This window comes from Perissodus microlepis, chromosome 12 (genome assembly GCF_051167445.1).
Source record: "Perissodus microlepis isolate ML-2025 ecotype Zambia chromosome 12, ASM5116744v1, whole genome shotgun sequence".
NCBI classification, from domain to species: domain Eukaryota; kingdom Metazoa; phylum Chordata; class Actinopteri; order Cichliformes; family Cichlidae; genus Perissodus; species Perissodus microlepis.
This window is the reverse complement of record NC_140472.1, coordinates 6,953,871-6,970,533: the sequence shown is the minus strand read 5'-3', so window position 1 is coordinate 6,970,533 and position 16,663 is coordinate 6,953,871. Positions and strand designations below refer to the sequence as shown.

Sequence of the window (16,663 nt, the reverse complement as noted above, 5' to 3'; positions counted from 1 at the left end):
CCAAATGCTGCTGCATAGTGGCACTTCCCTCTGGTGCATTGACAGCCTAGTTTCCACATGTGGTCTCTGTGCTTTTTTATTCTCTGGATCTAAATTGATCTCTTGCTGCTCATGCTTAGCTGGTTCAAATATTAAGGATCTGAGGCAGTCACTGAAAAAAAGCTTGATGCCAAACAGAGTTTTTGTAAATTCTCAGTGCAGTATTCCTGTCAAGTTCACAGTTATACTGCTAAAGAATAACTTTTCACTCTGTCTCACATAAGTCATTTGTATTACACTTTTCTCAGCGTTCTAAGCCTTTTTAAGCATAACTTAAAAATAACAAGTTACATTAACATCAGATTTCTGGAAATATGATGTGTTTAGGATGTGCTTTACTTTTGTTCTGCAATAATTCAGCAAGGATGGCATGAACTTCACCTCTCAGGATGCTGGGATGCAGATTGTGATCACAGAGTCCATACATGGCGTTTGCCCATGTTCATATATAGTCTATCTAATTGTATTGTCTGTTTACAGTAAATACCACTGAAGTGTGTTTTGTCTCGCGTCCTTACTGCTGTTCACATCTCCATGGTGCTGAAATGCAAGAAACAGTATCTGAAATGAACTTTTTGACTCACCGCCCAAGGGTACTGAAAAAATCCACTTGTTAAGCTCATTTCTTTATTAGGCAAACTGTTAAGTCAGCTTTTTGTGTCTTATACATTTGTTTATATATATTTCATTGGGGTAATATGATATAATGCTGAATTCAGCCATAAAGAAGCCAATATGTGAAGCAAGACTTTCTAAATATGTTAATCAAATCAGGCCTCAAGAAGTCTTGATCTTCACCATCATCATCATCATCCACTCTGCTGTCTACAGCCTTTATAGATTTAACTTTCCAAATAGAAAATCTACCTAACGTGTGGTGCTTGATGGGTTGTAACATGTTACATGTATGCAGTTTGTTATTTCTGACATCTTCTTAGACACTTAAATGAAAAGAATGGGAATAAATAAATAATCAGACTTTTGTTTAAAATCCATTTACAAAAATATAAATGTTTTGTTTGGAAATGTCTGGTATATTTATAGAGGATGTTATTTCCCTCCTGCTATTGTAAAACTGATTAAAGCAGAATAGTGTGAACCCAAATGCACTAAGAGCTCAGATTGAATAAAGAACAAAAAGTCTGAATGAAAACTTACAGGGGGTAGCAAAGCCTCACAGATGAAGAAAAACAGTGTTGCTGAACAAAAAAGGAAAATAAAAACAAAAAAAAAAAGTCCCAGGGAAAGTTTCCAGGGAAAAAAAACAGAAGAAGATTAAAAATGCATGAGGACACAAAAATCCAAGCAAATCAGCCAACTGGGGACAGTTAGGACAGGCTACTGGCTGGAAAACTGGGAAGAAGACCTCAGGCACAAAGCCTATCAAGACAAGTCAGGCAGGTCCAAAGGCAGAGCAGACTAGCTGAACTGTTCCAGAGGGCACTGTGACTGAAGGGCAGACTGGCAAGACTGGTTAGTGGGGGACAGGTTGAGCAGACAGATGGGACTAAAAGCTACGATCCAGTGACAAACACAGAATGACTCTGTGGGCTGGGCAGAGAGCATTCAGTAAAGTTCTGCACAGACTTTTCAGATAACATTACACGATAGCATGGTGCCTAAATGTTCAGATCCTAAAGGTTTAAATTTAATCCTGATTTGGATCTAATCTTGTTGGTCATTATTGGCTGTTTTCACTCCTTTATATCTCGCCAGCAGGTAGCTCAGTCTATCTTCTAATCTCTCATTTACTGTGATGAGTGATAAACAGCGAACAGCCGTGTTTATTTAAGGAAATATCTATCAGTTGTATTAAGAAGTTCATGTAAAGCAAAGGGCTTTTTGTTGAAAAATTGTGTATTTTATCTCAGACTGTGATGTTTTCTAACCTTAAATAGCCTACATCTAACATTAACTAAACAGTATAATAAAACAAAATTAGCAGTTGTAATGCAGTGGAAGGTAGTTCCAAGAACACAGCCAATGAAGATGTATGTCTATGTCTAGCATCTACTATGCTGTTAATATACATTGCACACTGACTGCAGACAGCTGATTAGTGATGTAAAAAACTGGGGATAGACATGATTTTAGTTTGGTGGCTTAATTTGAATGATTCAGGTTTAACAGGAAATGTTTGGAAACCTTTGTAGTGCTTTATTGTTCAAAAACATCCATCCATACTCTTATTCAGTTCAGGGTCATTGGGAGGGTGGAGCCTATCCCAGCATGCAGACCAAAGTCAGACCGGATGGTGGACTTGAACCTTCTTGCTGTTGAGGCAATGCTTCTAACCACCATGCAAAAAAAAAACAAAACAGACTGTTCAAAATGGCATAATTATATCTGTTTAGAGTTTAATAGCCCAAACATCCAAAGAAATAAAGAGATACCTTGACTTTAGTTTCGGAGGACTTCACGACTGTTTGGTTGTAGTTGTACTTTAGAGATATTGTGACTGCTGAGAAATTCTAATGTAGTGTTCAGACAGCACCCTTTGCTTTTCTTTCTGCCACATGTCAGTGACAGACATAGCCATTAACGAGGCCATCTGTGGCCAATGGTTCAGAACAGAGGCAGAACCGTCTCAGCCAAAAGAGGAGGAGGCACAGCTATCAATCGCACTGACATCCAACAAAGTACCAGGACACCATGGAACCTCTTCTCCACCTGACAGACACATTAAGTTTTGTTGACTGAAGTTGCTGACATCCATTTTTGGGGAATCATTTGTATCACTGAAAAAATCACTTATTCGGTGCTTCTCTTGCATCTTTTTTAGTGTGAAAATGACAGAAATAAAATGAAATGAAACCGTTCCATTAACGTTAGACTCATATATTACCCTGAAGCACAGTGGATTTGTTTTTTATTTGTGTCTGTTTCATTACAGATGGGTTCAAACCATCAGAAGAAAAAGAAACTATTAGTAAAATGTTGAGTTTTCATTACCCAAAAAACCACAATCCTGCTGAAATAAAAGAAATGTTAGCTTAGGTTATTTTATCCTGTGGAAGTGTAATTTAAATCCTCTCTATTCTAAAGGCACCCAGATCTGTCACAAATACATAATGTCATAAAGATAAATCCAGGGTGCCGAGAGGCCCCAGCTATTGATTTCTGCATAAGTCACATCAGCCGACTCTGTTGATCCAGTTGCCTCTCGGGATGCGTTGTTGTTCTGCTGGCTGTCAGCCAGCATACAGCTGCAAAAACTTCTAGCTCTCCAAGCACTGACTTTGGTGTCCACACAGGACATGCTGTGAAAAAAAGCCTCCAATAACACTAATGAGAATTTATAGCATTGTGGGAGAGCATCATAAACTTTACTTGATGTTATTTTTGCCTTTGAACAGATGCTGTACATCATCTTCTTGTGCCCAAAATGCCTATTCGAAAACCCACGATGAACATTCGAGAAATGCACTGTCATCAATCTCTAGTCACAGACACACACACACACGGAAAAGTCCTGCGTAAGCGATTGTTCTCAATTTCAAACTTTTTGAAGATGCGAGAATTTCATCTGACAGTTGAAATTAATCTTTAATGCTTTACCTGCAGGCACAAAATTACACAAAGCTTCTATAAGCTAACCAGTAACCCTTGCTTGCCCTTTTACTTGGGCACCGTTGTGTTAAATTTGAATATTTCCACTGACCCACATAGATCATGCTCAGCTGCACACATTTTCTGTTGAATGAACTGCTGGTGTTGCAATGTATTGCAATACAATTTCTATTTTAGAGCGGAGGCAGGCTAAACGAGCGTTGATCTGTCATTAGTACTTTTATATAATCACAGCCACGTTTATTTTTGTATTTCTTCAGTCGCTATTTCCAAATTCTGGCTTGTTTCCCATCGTCTGTGTCGTAAGCACAATAGCTTGCATGAGCTGCGTTTCCTTTAACATCTGCAGCTTAATGTGGGGCTGTTTTGCTCCTGCACTGATTTACTGAGAAGTGATTTAGAGAAATCTGGAACTAAATTGTTCATATTGTAAAATAGCTGTTCCCCTTCCATTACGTTTAACTGGGGACATTATCTTAAGACTTTAAATGTCTTTGTCTGTTAACATATAATCAACAGCAAGCCTGCGTGAATCATAACAGCAACATTTAAAGCTCGTGTATTTTTATATTGCCTTGTGGTTCCCTGCTGTTTCTCAAACTATCTAATGGGACACTTTAAGCATTTGCAGCATTTTAGACATTCACACATTTGCATTTGATGGATTTCACTTTCATTGTGTTGCAGCAGCTCTGCTCTGAGAGCAAAATGAAAGTGGAGCAATTAGAATGGAACACGTGAAGAGAGCCGTATTACGTGGTCATAATTATTAAGTCCTGACTGACTGTAATCAGCACTAGAACAAAAGATTTTCATTACATTTGATTAACTAAATTGTATTTTCATACACACATCTTTTTCTTGCATGGAGTTTGAAACAACCATTTCAGCAACAATGTTTATGAATTAACTATTATAACTTTCGTCATACGCAGACCTTTTATCTAGTGCCAAAACCCAGATTATTTTTCTGTGTTGTTAGGTTTTTAGGGGTGGGAGTTGGGGACAAGGTGGCAATTTATTAAAACTCTTGATAAATGCCAGTAGTGTTATTGTGAGCATTTTAGAAAGTCACTGTGGTAAAGTATTGTGTGAGCGCAAATCCCCAGACAGCGCTGACAGGTGTGATTAGTTTTGCAGGTGATTTAGAGAAATAATGCTGTTTTCTAAACACAGGTGCTGTCAGTTCATTTGAATATAACATACCCAATCTACCAAGAGCAGAGCAATTTTGAGCAAGGTCGCAAACTAAGAGATGATATTCAGCTCCCAGTAAACTAACCGGACAGGTGCAGAAAAGCATATAAATATAGGGCATACAGTGTACGGTAGAGTCATTATAATCAAAACAGGCTTTGGTAATTGTCTGGCTCCAGTGTATAACTGTAAGCTGTGAGACAATATGATGGCAGTCCATTCTGCAGTTTATTTCAGTGTTAGTGTGTGTGTGTGTGTGTGTGTGTGTGTGTGTGTGTGTGTGTGTATCTGTAGCTCCCTTACTGTCAAAGTGCATGAAGCCTAATGCAAAACCCATGTGCGCTGTCCATGGTCCTGAAATTCTAACGGTTAAATTTGACTGTAATAAAAACTTAGTTAAAGAAAAGTGTGTTTTTAGAGTTTGTTCATGTAAATGCATTGATCAGATCGACGTCCATCCAGGGCTTGGTTATTTTCGGTATTGGGTACAAAGTCAACGTCACCATTCCTCCTTTCTCTCCGCACTTCAGCAATTTTGTGTTGAACCCATTGCACAGGCTGTGAAATTCCTGCTGCTGAACCACAGTATGTTGGAAAGAACCCGGCACTAAAAGTTGAAGAGTTACAAGAAGTTCAGTTGCCGCTGGTATCGTGCGACTCTTTTAGGTTCTGGGTTCTAGGTCTAGGCTCTGAGTTCACTGAGCAAATGTAGCAGTAGTTGGTTTGGTAATCTGTGCGTTTTAATCACAACTTCATCTGATATTCCAGATAAATTGGCACAGATGGAGAAATGTCTCACTTTGCTTGCACAAAAAAATAAGACGTGTTTTTTTGTCAGTTTAATTAGCAGTAAATTGCGTGTCACAAATGGTTGTAAATCATTTTGTGTGTATTCCTCACCCTATAAAAAAAAAACTTCCAAAAGAATCTTCCCACCTCTTGCACACAATTTCCTAACTGCAGTGTTTCTGCAAGTACTGACAGTAATTGTTTTTAAACCAGTTTGTGCTGGTGCAACCCGTTGGTAAATCTGGTTAGTTACCTCGCCATCTGCTAGGCATACTTCTTAAATGTGACCTAGTCATTCTGTTTGGACTGCCCTACAAGATGTATTAACTTTAATAAATAGAACAACATCAGCAACTTTAACAAAGGCAATAAAAAAAAGAAAACATCCTGCAAGGGTTACTCAAAAACTTAATTTTCCATCCTGAAGCCTTTCTCATTCTGCTGAACTAACTAAACCAGAGGTGGACTCAGCAGCACACTGGGTTTATAGTGCTGACATCGAGAGACAGAGCGGTGATGTCAGTAATGTGAAGTCACCATGAAACAAAAGTTACCTGTAAATAAATGTAAAAGGCTTACAGTGGTTGTTTAAATTTTCTCTATATGCTGACACAAACAAACACACACACATATTTTTTTTTCCTATGTCTTTGCTCTACCCTATTCTGCTTATTCGCTGTTATCTGTGTGTTATCTATAGCTGATATCTGTGCAATATCAGATGTAATGCCTGCCAGATATAAACTGCTGTCACGACTTATAGAGTCAAGGAGGATAAACACCTAGAAAATCCTGATTTTAAACTATGTGAATATAATCTCATATAACCCCAAGCCTTGCTTTAATCAGGTCAGATATCTCTGGCATCTTATTACAGATCAAATGACAGATATGATGAAGATATTTATAGGCCCAAGCAATCATCCTCACATGCAAGTTTGCAGTCTAGTGTACAGATGGAGTAAGGAATTGTTGTGAGTTTAATGTATATAAATATATACAGAAAAGCTGAATAGAAAATCTGCTATATGTTTTAAACAATTTACACTTGTAATTATGTTTCCTGTCCATAGAATGTCAGAGAAGTGGCACTGATGATAATTGCCTGTTTCATTTCATGCGGCACACATTTTAAAGTGTCCCTCTTTAAAGCGCAGACTGTGGGAGAAAGGAAAGATTTCTGTATCTTCAAACAGCCAACTAGCAATGCAACACCGAGTCGGATCATTTGACCCGTCTGTTACCTTCTGTGGCCTCCTGCTTTACTTTGCCTGACTTCAAATGTTTCACAGCAGCTGCAGGACGATGTGATAAAACTTAAGCAGCTGTATTCATGTATTCTTTTACTTTAGTTATAAAAATAATCTTGCCCAGAGAATATTTTGCATTTTTCATAGCTAATTTAAGCATCAGCTTTAGGCTGCAGTAAAGTTTACTGCAGCTTATTGTTTGTTGCATTTAAAGCAGGGATGTCACTCATTTTACATTGTGGCCCACATACAGCCCACACTGGTCTTTAATCCTTAAGATGTCTTAAATGTCTTAATTTTTTTTTAAAAAAATGCAATTTCAACAGTGTCTCAGTTTTTGTATATGGCAAATGTAAAATTACATAAATAAAAAATTGTGGTTAATTCACAGAAAATGATCTTTTTTAAAACTGAACACACTTCAGAAACAAACATAACACAATTCTGTAGTAGATAGTAAAAAAAGTAATGTTTCTGCCATTTAATTTTTATGTTTTATCTGTTAAATACTTTGGTGTTATATGACTGACCATACGGGAGGTATTTAAAAGTGGAAAATCTGTAAAACATATAAAAGTACAGTTAAAAGCTCAAAATGTATGCACTCGTCTACATTTCATATTCAAAGCCTTTGAGTGGGACAGTGGGCTAATTCAGGCCCCCAGGTCTTCTTTTCGACACCCCTTAGTTAAAGGATGTCTTTGGTTCAGCCTGTATTCCAATTGCAATGGGAACCAAGCCTCCTTTCCAAACACATGGACCAAGCTTTGAATTGCACAAACTGCAGCTTTGCCCCCAAGTCTTCTGTGTTTATTACTCAGAATTGTCTCAAATGCAGCAGGCTTAGTACACTTGTTGCCCCCCCTTCCACTTTAAAGCATTTTAAAGTACAAATCGTCCGCAGTGCACAGAGGGTGATAATTAACTTCAAGTATGAAGATGTGTTGTTTGCTTTCCATTCAGAGATTTCTGAAAATCTGAGAAAACATTTTATGAGTGGTACATGTCAGCAGGGTTTATATTCAGAGAGGGTGGAGGGGTGAGGGAAAGCACAACAGGGATCCTCATTGTAGGAAAGGGTCAGTGAATGGATTTGGAGCACTTTGGTCCCGTCTTCTCACAGAAGCGGAATCTCTTTAGATTTATGACTCTGTTTTAAGAGTTAGAAGATTTCTACACAGCCCTGCTTCTCTGTCTGCTTATAAGGAATGCCATGGGGGGCAAAATGAGACACTCTGCTTCAGCTGAAAATAAATTGTTGCATTAGTGAAAACACGGAAGTGTGTTTCTGTTCGACTTTGAGCAGATGAAAGGATTGCCTTGCTGTGCTGTACATTTTATTTTTAATGGATTCTTGGTATTCTCTTACTAAGCTGGTCAGTAATGAAAGAAGTGTTCACACAAACAGCAGCAGAAGAGCTGCATAAATAAATCCAAATTAGTTTTAAACTGGGAGCTGACACAGCCAGCAACAAACAGCAAAAGCCTTAACTGTGGTGTCAAAACCTCAAAAAACCAAAACCTCCCAGCTCTTTCTACATGTTTGAAAAAGTCCCTAACAAATTACGATGTATAATGTATGAATTGTATTTATATTAGTGTCCAAAAATGGCTGCTTACAGCAAACTGCTGTTCATAATGCAGGCTGAGCACAATGTGTGACTCTTTTTTTTTTTCTTCTTTTTCCGCCTATTCCGTTTGGTTCTTTTGCCATCAGAATTATTGTCCAACGGATTTACTTTACCAAATGGACCATCCCGGCCTTGCCGTATTGGTCTATTTGATTCACCTTTGCTTTTATTGTTTATTTTATTTTATTTTCACTTGCTACACACGGGACAGACATGACTGGGGGAAAGAAAAGGGAGAAAGAAAGAGGGAAAGAAAAACAGTGGGGAAGAGGAACGGTGATACAATGTGTGACTCTTGAATGTGACTAAATTAGAATAATGTGACTAAAAATGACTCATGAGTGTGTCCACAGAAAAGCCTGCATGGAGGTGTCTGTTTTCCTCAGGTGTTTTATTTTGAGCTTTGTGCTTTCCATTCGGTTTTAAGTTGCCGATTTTTGACTGTTTGAATCACTTTTTACATTTGATTTGCTTTTTTTGTTTCAGTACACCCACTTCACAGGATTTACCCTGCACACTGAAAATGGTGCTTGAGCTTAACTGGGGTTAAAGTCCAATCGGTCCTTCGCATGTGACAACTTAGGAGTGAGAACCGACTCTCACTGTTGTCTAAATCAACACCAGAGGAGCTCATATGATTTTTGGCTAGTTTTCTCCTGTGATCTCTGGTTAATCCAACACCTCAACTCTATCTATTCGTTTTCTTAAAAGCTTATCTCATTGAGGGTGGCATTGGGCTGGAGTATATGGTGTGAGGTCACCACAGTCACTCTCACATCCACAGCAGGCTAGAACCTGGACTGTAGGAGGAAATCGGAGTATGAGGCGAGAACCTGAACAGGGTACGTGTGCAATCGTGAAAACATGCAAACCTCACACAGGTATATCCCAGCTGATGAGCAGAGGTCTTTCTGTGCATTTCTGTGCAAGTTTGTGCTAACAGCTGCACTTCTATACCAGAATCTGACCCTACCATCACAATGTTGCAGCAGAAATCATGACTCATCACACCAGGCATGTTCCAGTCTTCTGTCATCCAATTTTTTAGGAGAGCATAGTCTCATTTTCCTTTTTCTGAGCTGAAAGGAGTTGAAACTGCCATGGTCTTCTACTGCTGTAGCCCACCTACTTTAAAGTTGCATGGCTTGTGGATTCTGAGATGCTTTTGCATAACTTAGTTATAACAAGTGGTTATGTGAGTAACTGTTCCTGTCCTATAAACGCAAAGCACTTTTGCCATTGTCCTGTTACCGTTGGTATTAACAAGGCATTTTCCACCCAGAGAACTGCCGCTCACTGAATATTTTCGCTGACTATTCTCTGTAAACCTTAGAGATAGTTTTACAGGAAAATCCCAGCAGATCGGCACTTTCTGAGATACTCAGACCAGTCTGGCAACAACAACCATGCTGCGTTCAGAGTCACTTACTTTTCTTCAACATTCTGATGCTCCGTTTGAATTCCAGCAGATCAACTTAACCATGTCTACATGGCTAAATGTAGACATGGTCAAGTGCCGGGTGATTGGCTGATATGATATTTGCACTGATGAACAGTTACACATGCGCACATAATAAAGTGGCCGGTGAGTGCATATTCGTGGTGCCCAGAGGACAGATTATATTGATTTGGTGAGATCAGCAGAGTTTGCCTCTATTGTTATCAGGAGTTTGACATTAAAAGCATCTGTCAAGCATTGGATCCAACTGTACTTTGGGTTTATCTAACATCTTGGTATCAGTGTTATAGGTTTACATGACTGATAGCCCACCTGCTCTTTTATCTGTCCTTAGCTGTTGTATGCAGCCCCTTAATAACTGTTTCCCAAAACCTATTTACCTGCCTATTTGAGTTTGGCAACGGCTCGTGTCTTGAGTCTTTAAATAACTGGTTGATTCAGTTCGGTTCGATTCTCCATTCAGTTTTATTTATATAGCACCAAATCACAACAACAGTCACCTCAAGGTGCTTTATATTGTCAGGTTGTGAGAACAATCAAACAACTCCCTATGAGCAGGCACTTTGTGATCATGGGAAGGAAAAACTCCCTTTTAACAGGAAGAAACCTCCTGCAGAACAGGCTCAGGGAGGGGTGGCCATCTGCTGTCATTGGTTGGGATTGAGAGAAACACAGACACAGAGAAGAGTGGATTTGAGAGCTAAATTCTGTGTTTGCAGGGTGAGTAAACCTGCAAAACTAGACCCTGCAGAGCTCTGCAACATCCTGCTTTACTGTCAAGCTTCTTAAGTACAGTTTTTCTAGCATAAAACTTCAATTAGAAAAACTGTACAAGTTAACAGCTGACACTGAAAATGCTTCTGTAAACCTGCATGCTCTTTTTAACAATCTGAACCTACAAACTACAAAATCTGAAAAAGTTAGGACAGAAAAAGCACAGGGACTTGCGAATCTCACAAACCCACATTTCATTTACAATAGAGCATAAAAAACATATCGAATGCGTAAACTGAGAGAACATACCATTTTAAGAAAACTATATCATTTTGAATTTAATGCCAACAAGTCTCAAAAATGTTGGGCCAGAGTCATGTTTACCACTGTGTAGCATCCCCTCTTGTGAATCTGCAGACAGTACAGGGTCTATCAGGCCAATAAACAGCTGCTGTGTGTGTGTGTTTGCGTGTGTTTGCGTGTGTGTGTCGTTGGACTAAGAAGCTAGGAGGCTGCTAGTATGAAATGTGGAATGTGTAGTGTCTGTTTGACTTGATACAGCAAGACCGTCAGGCTCAGATGATTCACTCGGTTGTCTCTTAAAAAAATGTTCGTTTCAGACATCATTGTCAAAATCATTAAGTCTCTACAAAAAATAGGCTACTTTCCCAGATAGTAGTTTTTACTGCGCTCTCTGCGCTTAGCGCAATGTTTCAGCTCTCGATTTTATCTCTGCGGAAAAAAACTTTCCATTTTTATCCAGATGATACTTAAACCTGTAACATAGAGAAGCAGGGCCCTTTTCATTGAGTTTAAAGTGTCCTTTACACAGCAGGTGCAACATCAAGCTGAAGCCATCTGTCTCTTAGTGATGGTGACGACCCCTGCCTTCTGAAGTGAACTGAACCCTCAATCAAAGCACAGAGGGGTGTTTAACAGTGTGGATTTAATGATGCTCTAAATGGGAGGAAAGGCTTTCAGTCCTTTATGTGCCTGCTGGGTTATTTGATGCCAAAGACCCATCCTGTAATAACACAGTGTGTTATGAGTCAGGAGCCACATATGGAAAGTAAAGACTTTAGGTAAAACTGGTGGGCTGCTAGACAAATGGCCTGGACACTCTGTCATAAAGCATCCTAGAAAGAATATTAAATCAGAGTGTGATTATGCTTTGCTGGAGGAAGATACTATATGGAGAGGCTGCACTGATGATGATAAATACTCTTTGCTTAGGCCATATAATCATGCCCCTCTAATTCCTGACTATTTGCAGCAAATTATTTTTCCAGAGTCTCTCCTCTTTTGGGAATTTTTCACATGCGATAAATTTAATCGAATAATCAACGCTGTTTGACGTGCAACAGAAATCTAAGAGCCACTTACCAGAAATCTGTCAAGACCACTATAGTCAAAACAAGGCTGACATTTCTATCTGCAATAATTTGTATCTGGTGGTACGGCCCAGTGCTGGGAGGTGTGAAAGGAGGAGGTGGGTTGAAAAGCAGCTTGCAGATGAGCAGCAACTGTGGGCAGATTGAAGCACTGTAAATTCACTCCTGCATCCAAATAAGATGTTAATTCAGATGTGCCAATCATCTCCATGGCCACAGGTGTATAAAATGCAGGCTGCTTCTACAAACATTTTTGAAAGAATGGCTCGCTCTCAGGAGTGGTATTATAATAAGATGCTACCTGTGCAAAAGTCCAGTTTTGAATTTCCTTACTACTAAATTTTCCATGTTCAACTGTTAGTGGTAAGTCGTGATAGAGTGGGGTCAGCAGATCCTGAGGCTTTCTGCAGAGTCATTAGCTACATACAGGTGTTCAATTAAATATGTGTGCACTGCTTCTCATGAACTTTTTATTTTGTTCTCCATTTAACTGATAAACAACTTGAGAGATGTTGACAGCATTGTAGTGATAACTAACATGTTTACCAAAACTGCTGTATTAAATTTAAAACAATATTTGAGATGCTGCCTTTCTTTGAACAGTCTGGAGTGCAGAAGTGTACTGTGAGAATAATTAACCTTCTTTCTGTTCTCTCACGTCTTTATCTCAGCAAACAGTAAACATTTAACCTCTTTTGAGTTCCCATTCGCTCTAACTTCTTTCATTCTGTCATCACTGTGTCTGGAAATCGCCTGAATGTTATGATACCAAGAGCTGTGCTTTTGGGGGAGTGTTGCATCTGAGTATTACGCTTTTAGTTCTTCGTAAATTTAGAGCTTTTTTTCCTGCTTTAATCCGAGGCTGCATTAGTCTGCCTATAGATTTCCTAGTAGTCTTTATATTTGGGTTGCAGAAATGCAATCCCCTCTCTTTGAGCAAGGCGTTACATTTCTCTCAGCTCCAGGGCTGCTGTTATGCTGCTGACCTCTGACCTGCTTGCAAAAGCAGCTGCAGGGATTAAATTGAGTCTGACAGTTTACATTGGCCTATTATAGTGGGGGTCACTCTATAACCGTAAAGTCCAACATTTAAATCCTACATAACATCCTTTTGCTGTGGAGGGGCGAATGAGCCAAGCACTGAATGTAAAGTGTAATGCAAATGGCCTCACTGAGGGCCAGCTGTGCTCAGCAGACAGCGAGTCCTGACACTTCAGGCTCCATACGTCCTCTCTCCCGCCATGTTTTTCACTGGACTTTGCTATTTTGAAATGTTGACTGGTGTAATGGAAGCTAATGGGACAAAACTAAATGTTGACTTAGGGTGAGCTGTGCAGTGGAGCGTTAAAACTGATTAAGCTGATAGGGCTTCTTCGTGTTGGGGAGTGCTTGTTGCAGCACTTTGCTCGTTCGGGTGTTAATGCCGTCATCCATGCGTGAAGGCACAAGTGGGCAGCCCCAAGAAGAGCTGGCTTCTCTTCCGTTTGCCAAGTAGAATTTAGATTTTCCTCTTTAGGCATCTAATGGAGATAACAGCTTGTTATTCAGGGGGCTACACTTGCACGGCCACAGTTACGTTGCCGCTGATCAGTGCTCATTAAAGCCGTCACATTGTGCTCTGTCTGCCAGCTACAAATCTTTGCTTTAAAAAAGCTGGCAAAATGTTGCTAATGTAGCTCATTTTAAAGTATTTTTTTTCCTGGGCAGTGTTTTTCCTGAGCATTTATAGTTTCTCACATTTGTCTTTGCAAAAATGTGACATTTTGGGTTATTATATCACCATTATGTTCACAGCACCCTTTCAGGACTTATACATTATGTTTACTGTTTGACATAAGCCAAAAAAGACATGAAGTGTCATGATGATACAGAACCCAAGTTAATTAGCTGGATTTCAAAAGCATTAAAAGTCATGTCAGACATTAAAATCAAGTTATGGTCTAGAAACACAGAGAACACCTTGTTCTTATTATTTGTGTCCTTAAATTTTGTTGTTTTGTTTTGCTATCAGTTATGTCAGTCCATGACAACTAATGTCAAAAGTCTGTTTGTATCCATACAGGTACACTGTGCCCAGTGTTAAAAGGGTACATATATTCCCAAGAAGTTAAAAGGTGTTTCTTGGTTTAAATAATTGCAGTTTGAGGAGACAGTCTGTTTGGGGTCTAGTAAACAAACAAGTTAGCATATTGATTTAACTCTTAGACTTGATAAAAAGCATTTGGGCAAAATTCAGGAAGAAGGTTTTAGGTTCAGTCTTTGCTTTGCTGGCTGCTTGTCTGGGGCAGATATGAGAGAAAGAAGATTCAAGGGTTCAGTAAGAACAAGCAAGTATTTTACAAATGCCTCCCTGTTTCAACTTATTAAATAATAATATTTCAAAAAAATAGTCATTCTTTAACTTTATACTAAAAAATGTTGCCAGGAATCAGAAGTGGTCCTTGAATCAAAACCACATGGGTACAAATTAGCACCCATTGTCGAATGGCAATACCTTAGAGTATTGTTTAAGCTGTAGTACCTCTTCATGCCTCTTCTTCATCTGTGACAAAAATGTATGAATAATAAAGATGAAAATTTGACTGTGAGGCCAAATCAGGTTAGTAGTTAGCCCACAAGCTACCAATGGTTTGAGAGTTAAGCCTAACATAATGGGCCCATTTTAATAAACAATAAAATCCCCCATAGTGTTTTAGATTCTCCTGAAGTAAGAGAGTGAATTCATGCAAGTCAGAGTGTGCTTTTCCCCTGAACAATAACAAGCTTTTTCATTTCGTAACCACTGGAAATGATTTCATATTTCTGACAGCTTAGTTAGACAGTTCAGATCTGCTTCTTACGTTTATGAGTCCCAGTTAGAAGATAATTTGATATGTGGTTATGTATTTATTTTGTTTTGTTGTTTGAGTTTTACACCTATTTTTATTTATTTTCCAAATGTTTAAAGCTGTTACACACACAAAAAAGTTGACCTGGTGTTTCAATCTTTTACTAAAGTCACTGTGATTGCTTTTGCTTTGTATTTGTTTCTTAAAAATATGAAATTAAAGCTGTATCATACATTGTTAGTTTTTTTTAAGTCGTACTTCTTTCTCTGAAATTTGAGGTTAACTTAGTGTAAGAAAGTCTAAGGAGCTTGGAAAGAAAAGCGGCTGGTTTTCTTTAAGTTTCCTTGAAGACATTTCACCTCTCATCCAAAAAGCTTCTTCGGTTCTAAGAGTAATTGGTGGAGAGTTTGAGATCCCTCCCAGACGCCTTACTGCCCACTCACATCCCAGGCCATGACCTCAGTAAATCACATGATAGGGTGGGGCTACGTTTCACAATGGGTTACCTGAAACTTTGGCTAGTTGTAACCCACACCTGTTTTCACACTTTAGCCCGTGTGATTAGGTAGAGGATCAATAGGGGGTCCATGACCCTCTTGCGGACACTCCCATAGGGCTTAAAATCTGGGACTCTCCACCACTGGCTCTTAGAACTGAAGAAGCTTCACAGATCAGAGGTGAAACGTCGTGAAACTTGAAGAAGTCCAGACGCTTTTCTTTCAAGCGCCTTAGACTCCGATGACCTGGATGACTGAGAACCTTCACAGACTTAGTGTAAGAAAGTATTTATAGTAATTTTATGCAGCTTATCTGCGTGAAGAGCCAAATATGGAAAGTAAAGACTGTAGGTAAAACTGGTGGGCTGCTAGACAAATGTCCTGGACACTCTATCATAAAGCATCCTAGAAATAATATTAAATCAGAGTGTGATTATGCTTTACTGGAGGCGGATACTGTGGAGACTGATCAGTATATTATTTTTCAAACTGATACCAACCCTGAAATGCCAATTTATTAGCCTTAAAAAAAAAAGCATAATCACATTTCCCTAACACTTAAGTCAAGTGTAGTTACTTTTTTACTTGTTTATGTCTTGTCTGACTCTATTCACGTCATCTGGTTACTTTGTTTGTGGCACTCAAACATTTGTTTGCAAAGTGCCCTCTGGTGGACAAGCTATGCAGCATCAACACTCATGGCTGAGTGTTGTTTCTCTCTTCTCTATAAATCATTCTTAATGTTGTTACCGATAGATCAGCGAGTTGTTAATATTGGCTGAGAAAATTGACCCAACAATAAATCTGCTGGGCTCTATCTCTGTGAAGTCGCGTACTGTGGTCATGTCAAATATGTAAATTTTCTGCTTTGTATAAGGCAAGGGGTTCCCAGATTACGTAAAATGCTGTAAAGGAGATTATTTAAAAAGTAGTAGTGTCTTAGCAGATTTGTTTTGTTTACAAAACTATCACTAGATCACCAAGAGACATCTGTATCATTGTTGTTTTACCTTCAGAGGCATCCCCAAGTCCTGTTAAGACCTCCCCGGAAGCATCTCCTATGACTTCCCCACGACAGCGCCGTGACTCAGACCGCTACTGCCAGCTATGCAACGCCTGGTTCAACAACCCTGGCATGGCTCAGCAACATTATGATGGCAAAAAGCACAAGAAGAACGCTGCCAGAGCAGATCTCCTGGAGCAGCTGGGAAAGACCCTGGACATGGGAGTGATGAAAGGTAATATGAATACATTTTCAGTACATCAGTTCATTTTTAAACTATGTTCATGCATTTGTG

The 16,663-nt window shown here is 39.1% G+C and overlaps 1 protein-coding gene across 1 annotated transcript in view; it reads left to right on the top strand.

Annotated features, from left to right (window-relative positions):
* Positions 1–16,663, top strand: part of zmat4a (zinc finger, matrin-type 4a) — a 160,171-nt gene that overhangs the window by 101,407 nt on the left and 42,101 nt on the right. Inside the window, exon 5 of the mRNA XM_084945307.1 lies at positions 16,382–16,603. Coding sequence (XP_084801433.1) covers positions 16,382–16,603 — 222 coding nt within the window. The remainder of the gene's footprint in view (positions 1–16,381; positions 16,604–16,663) is intronic.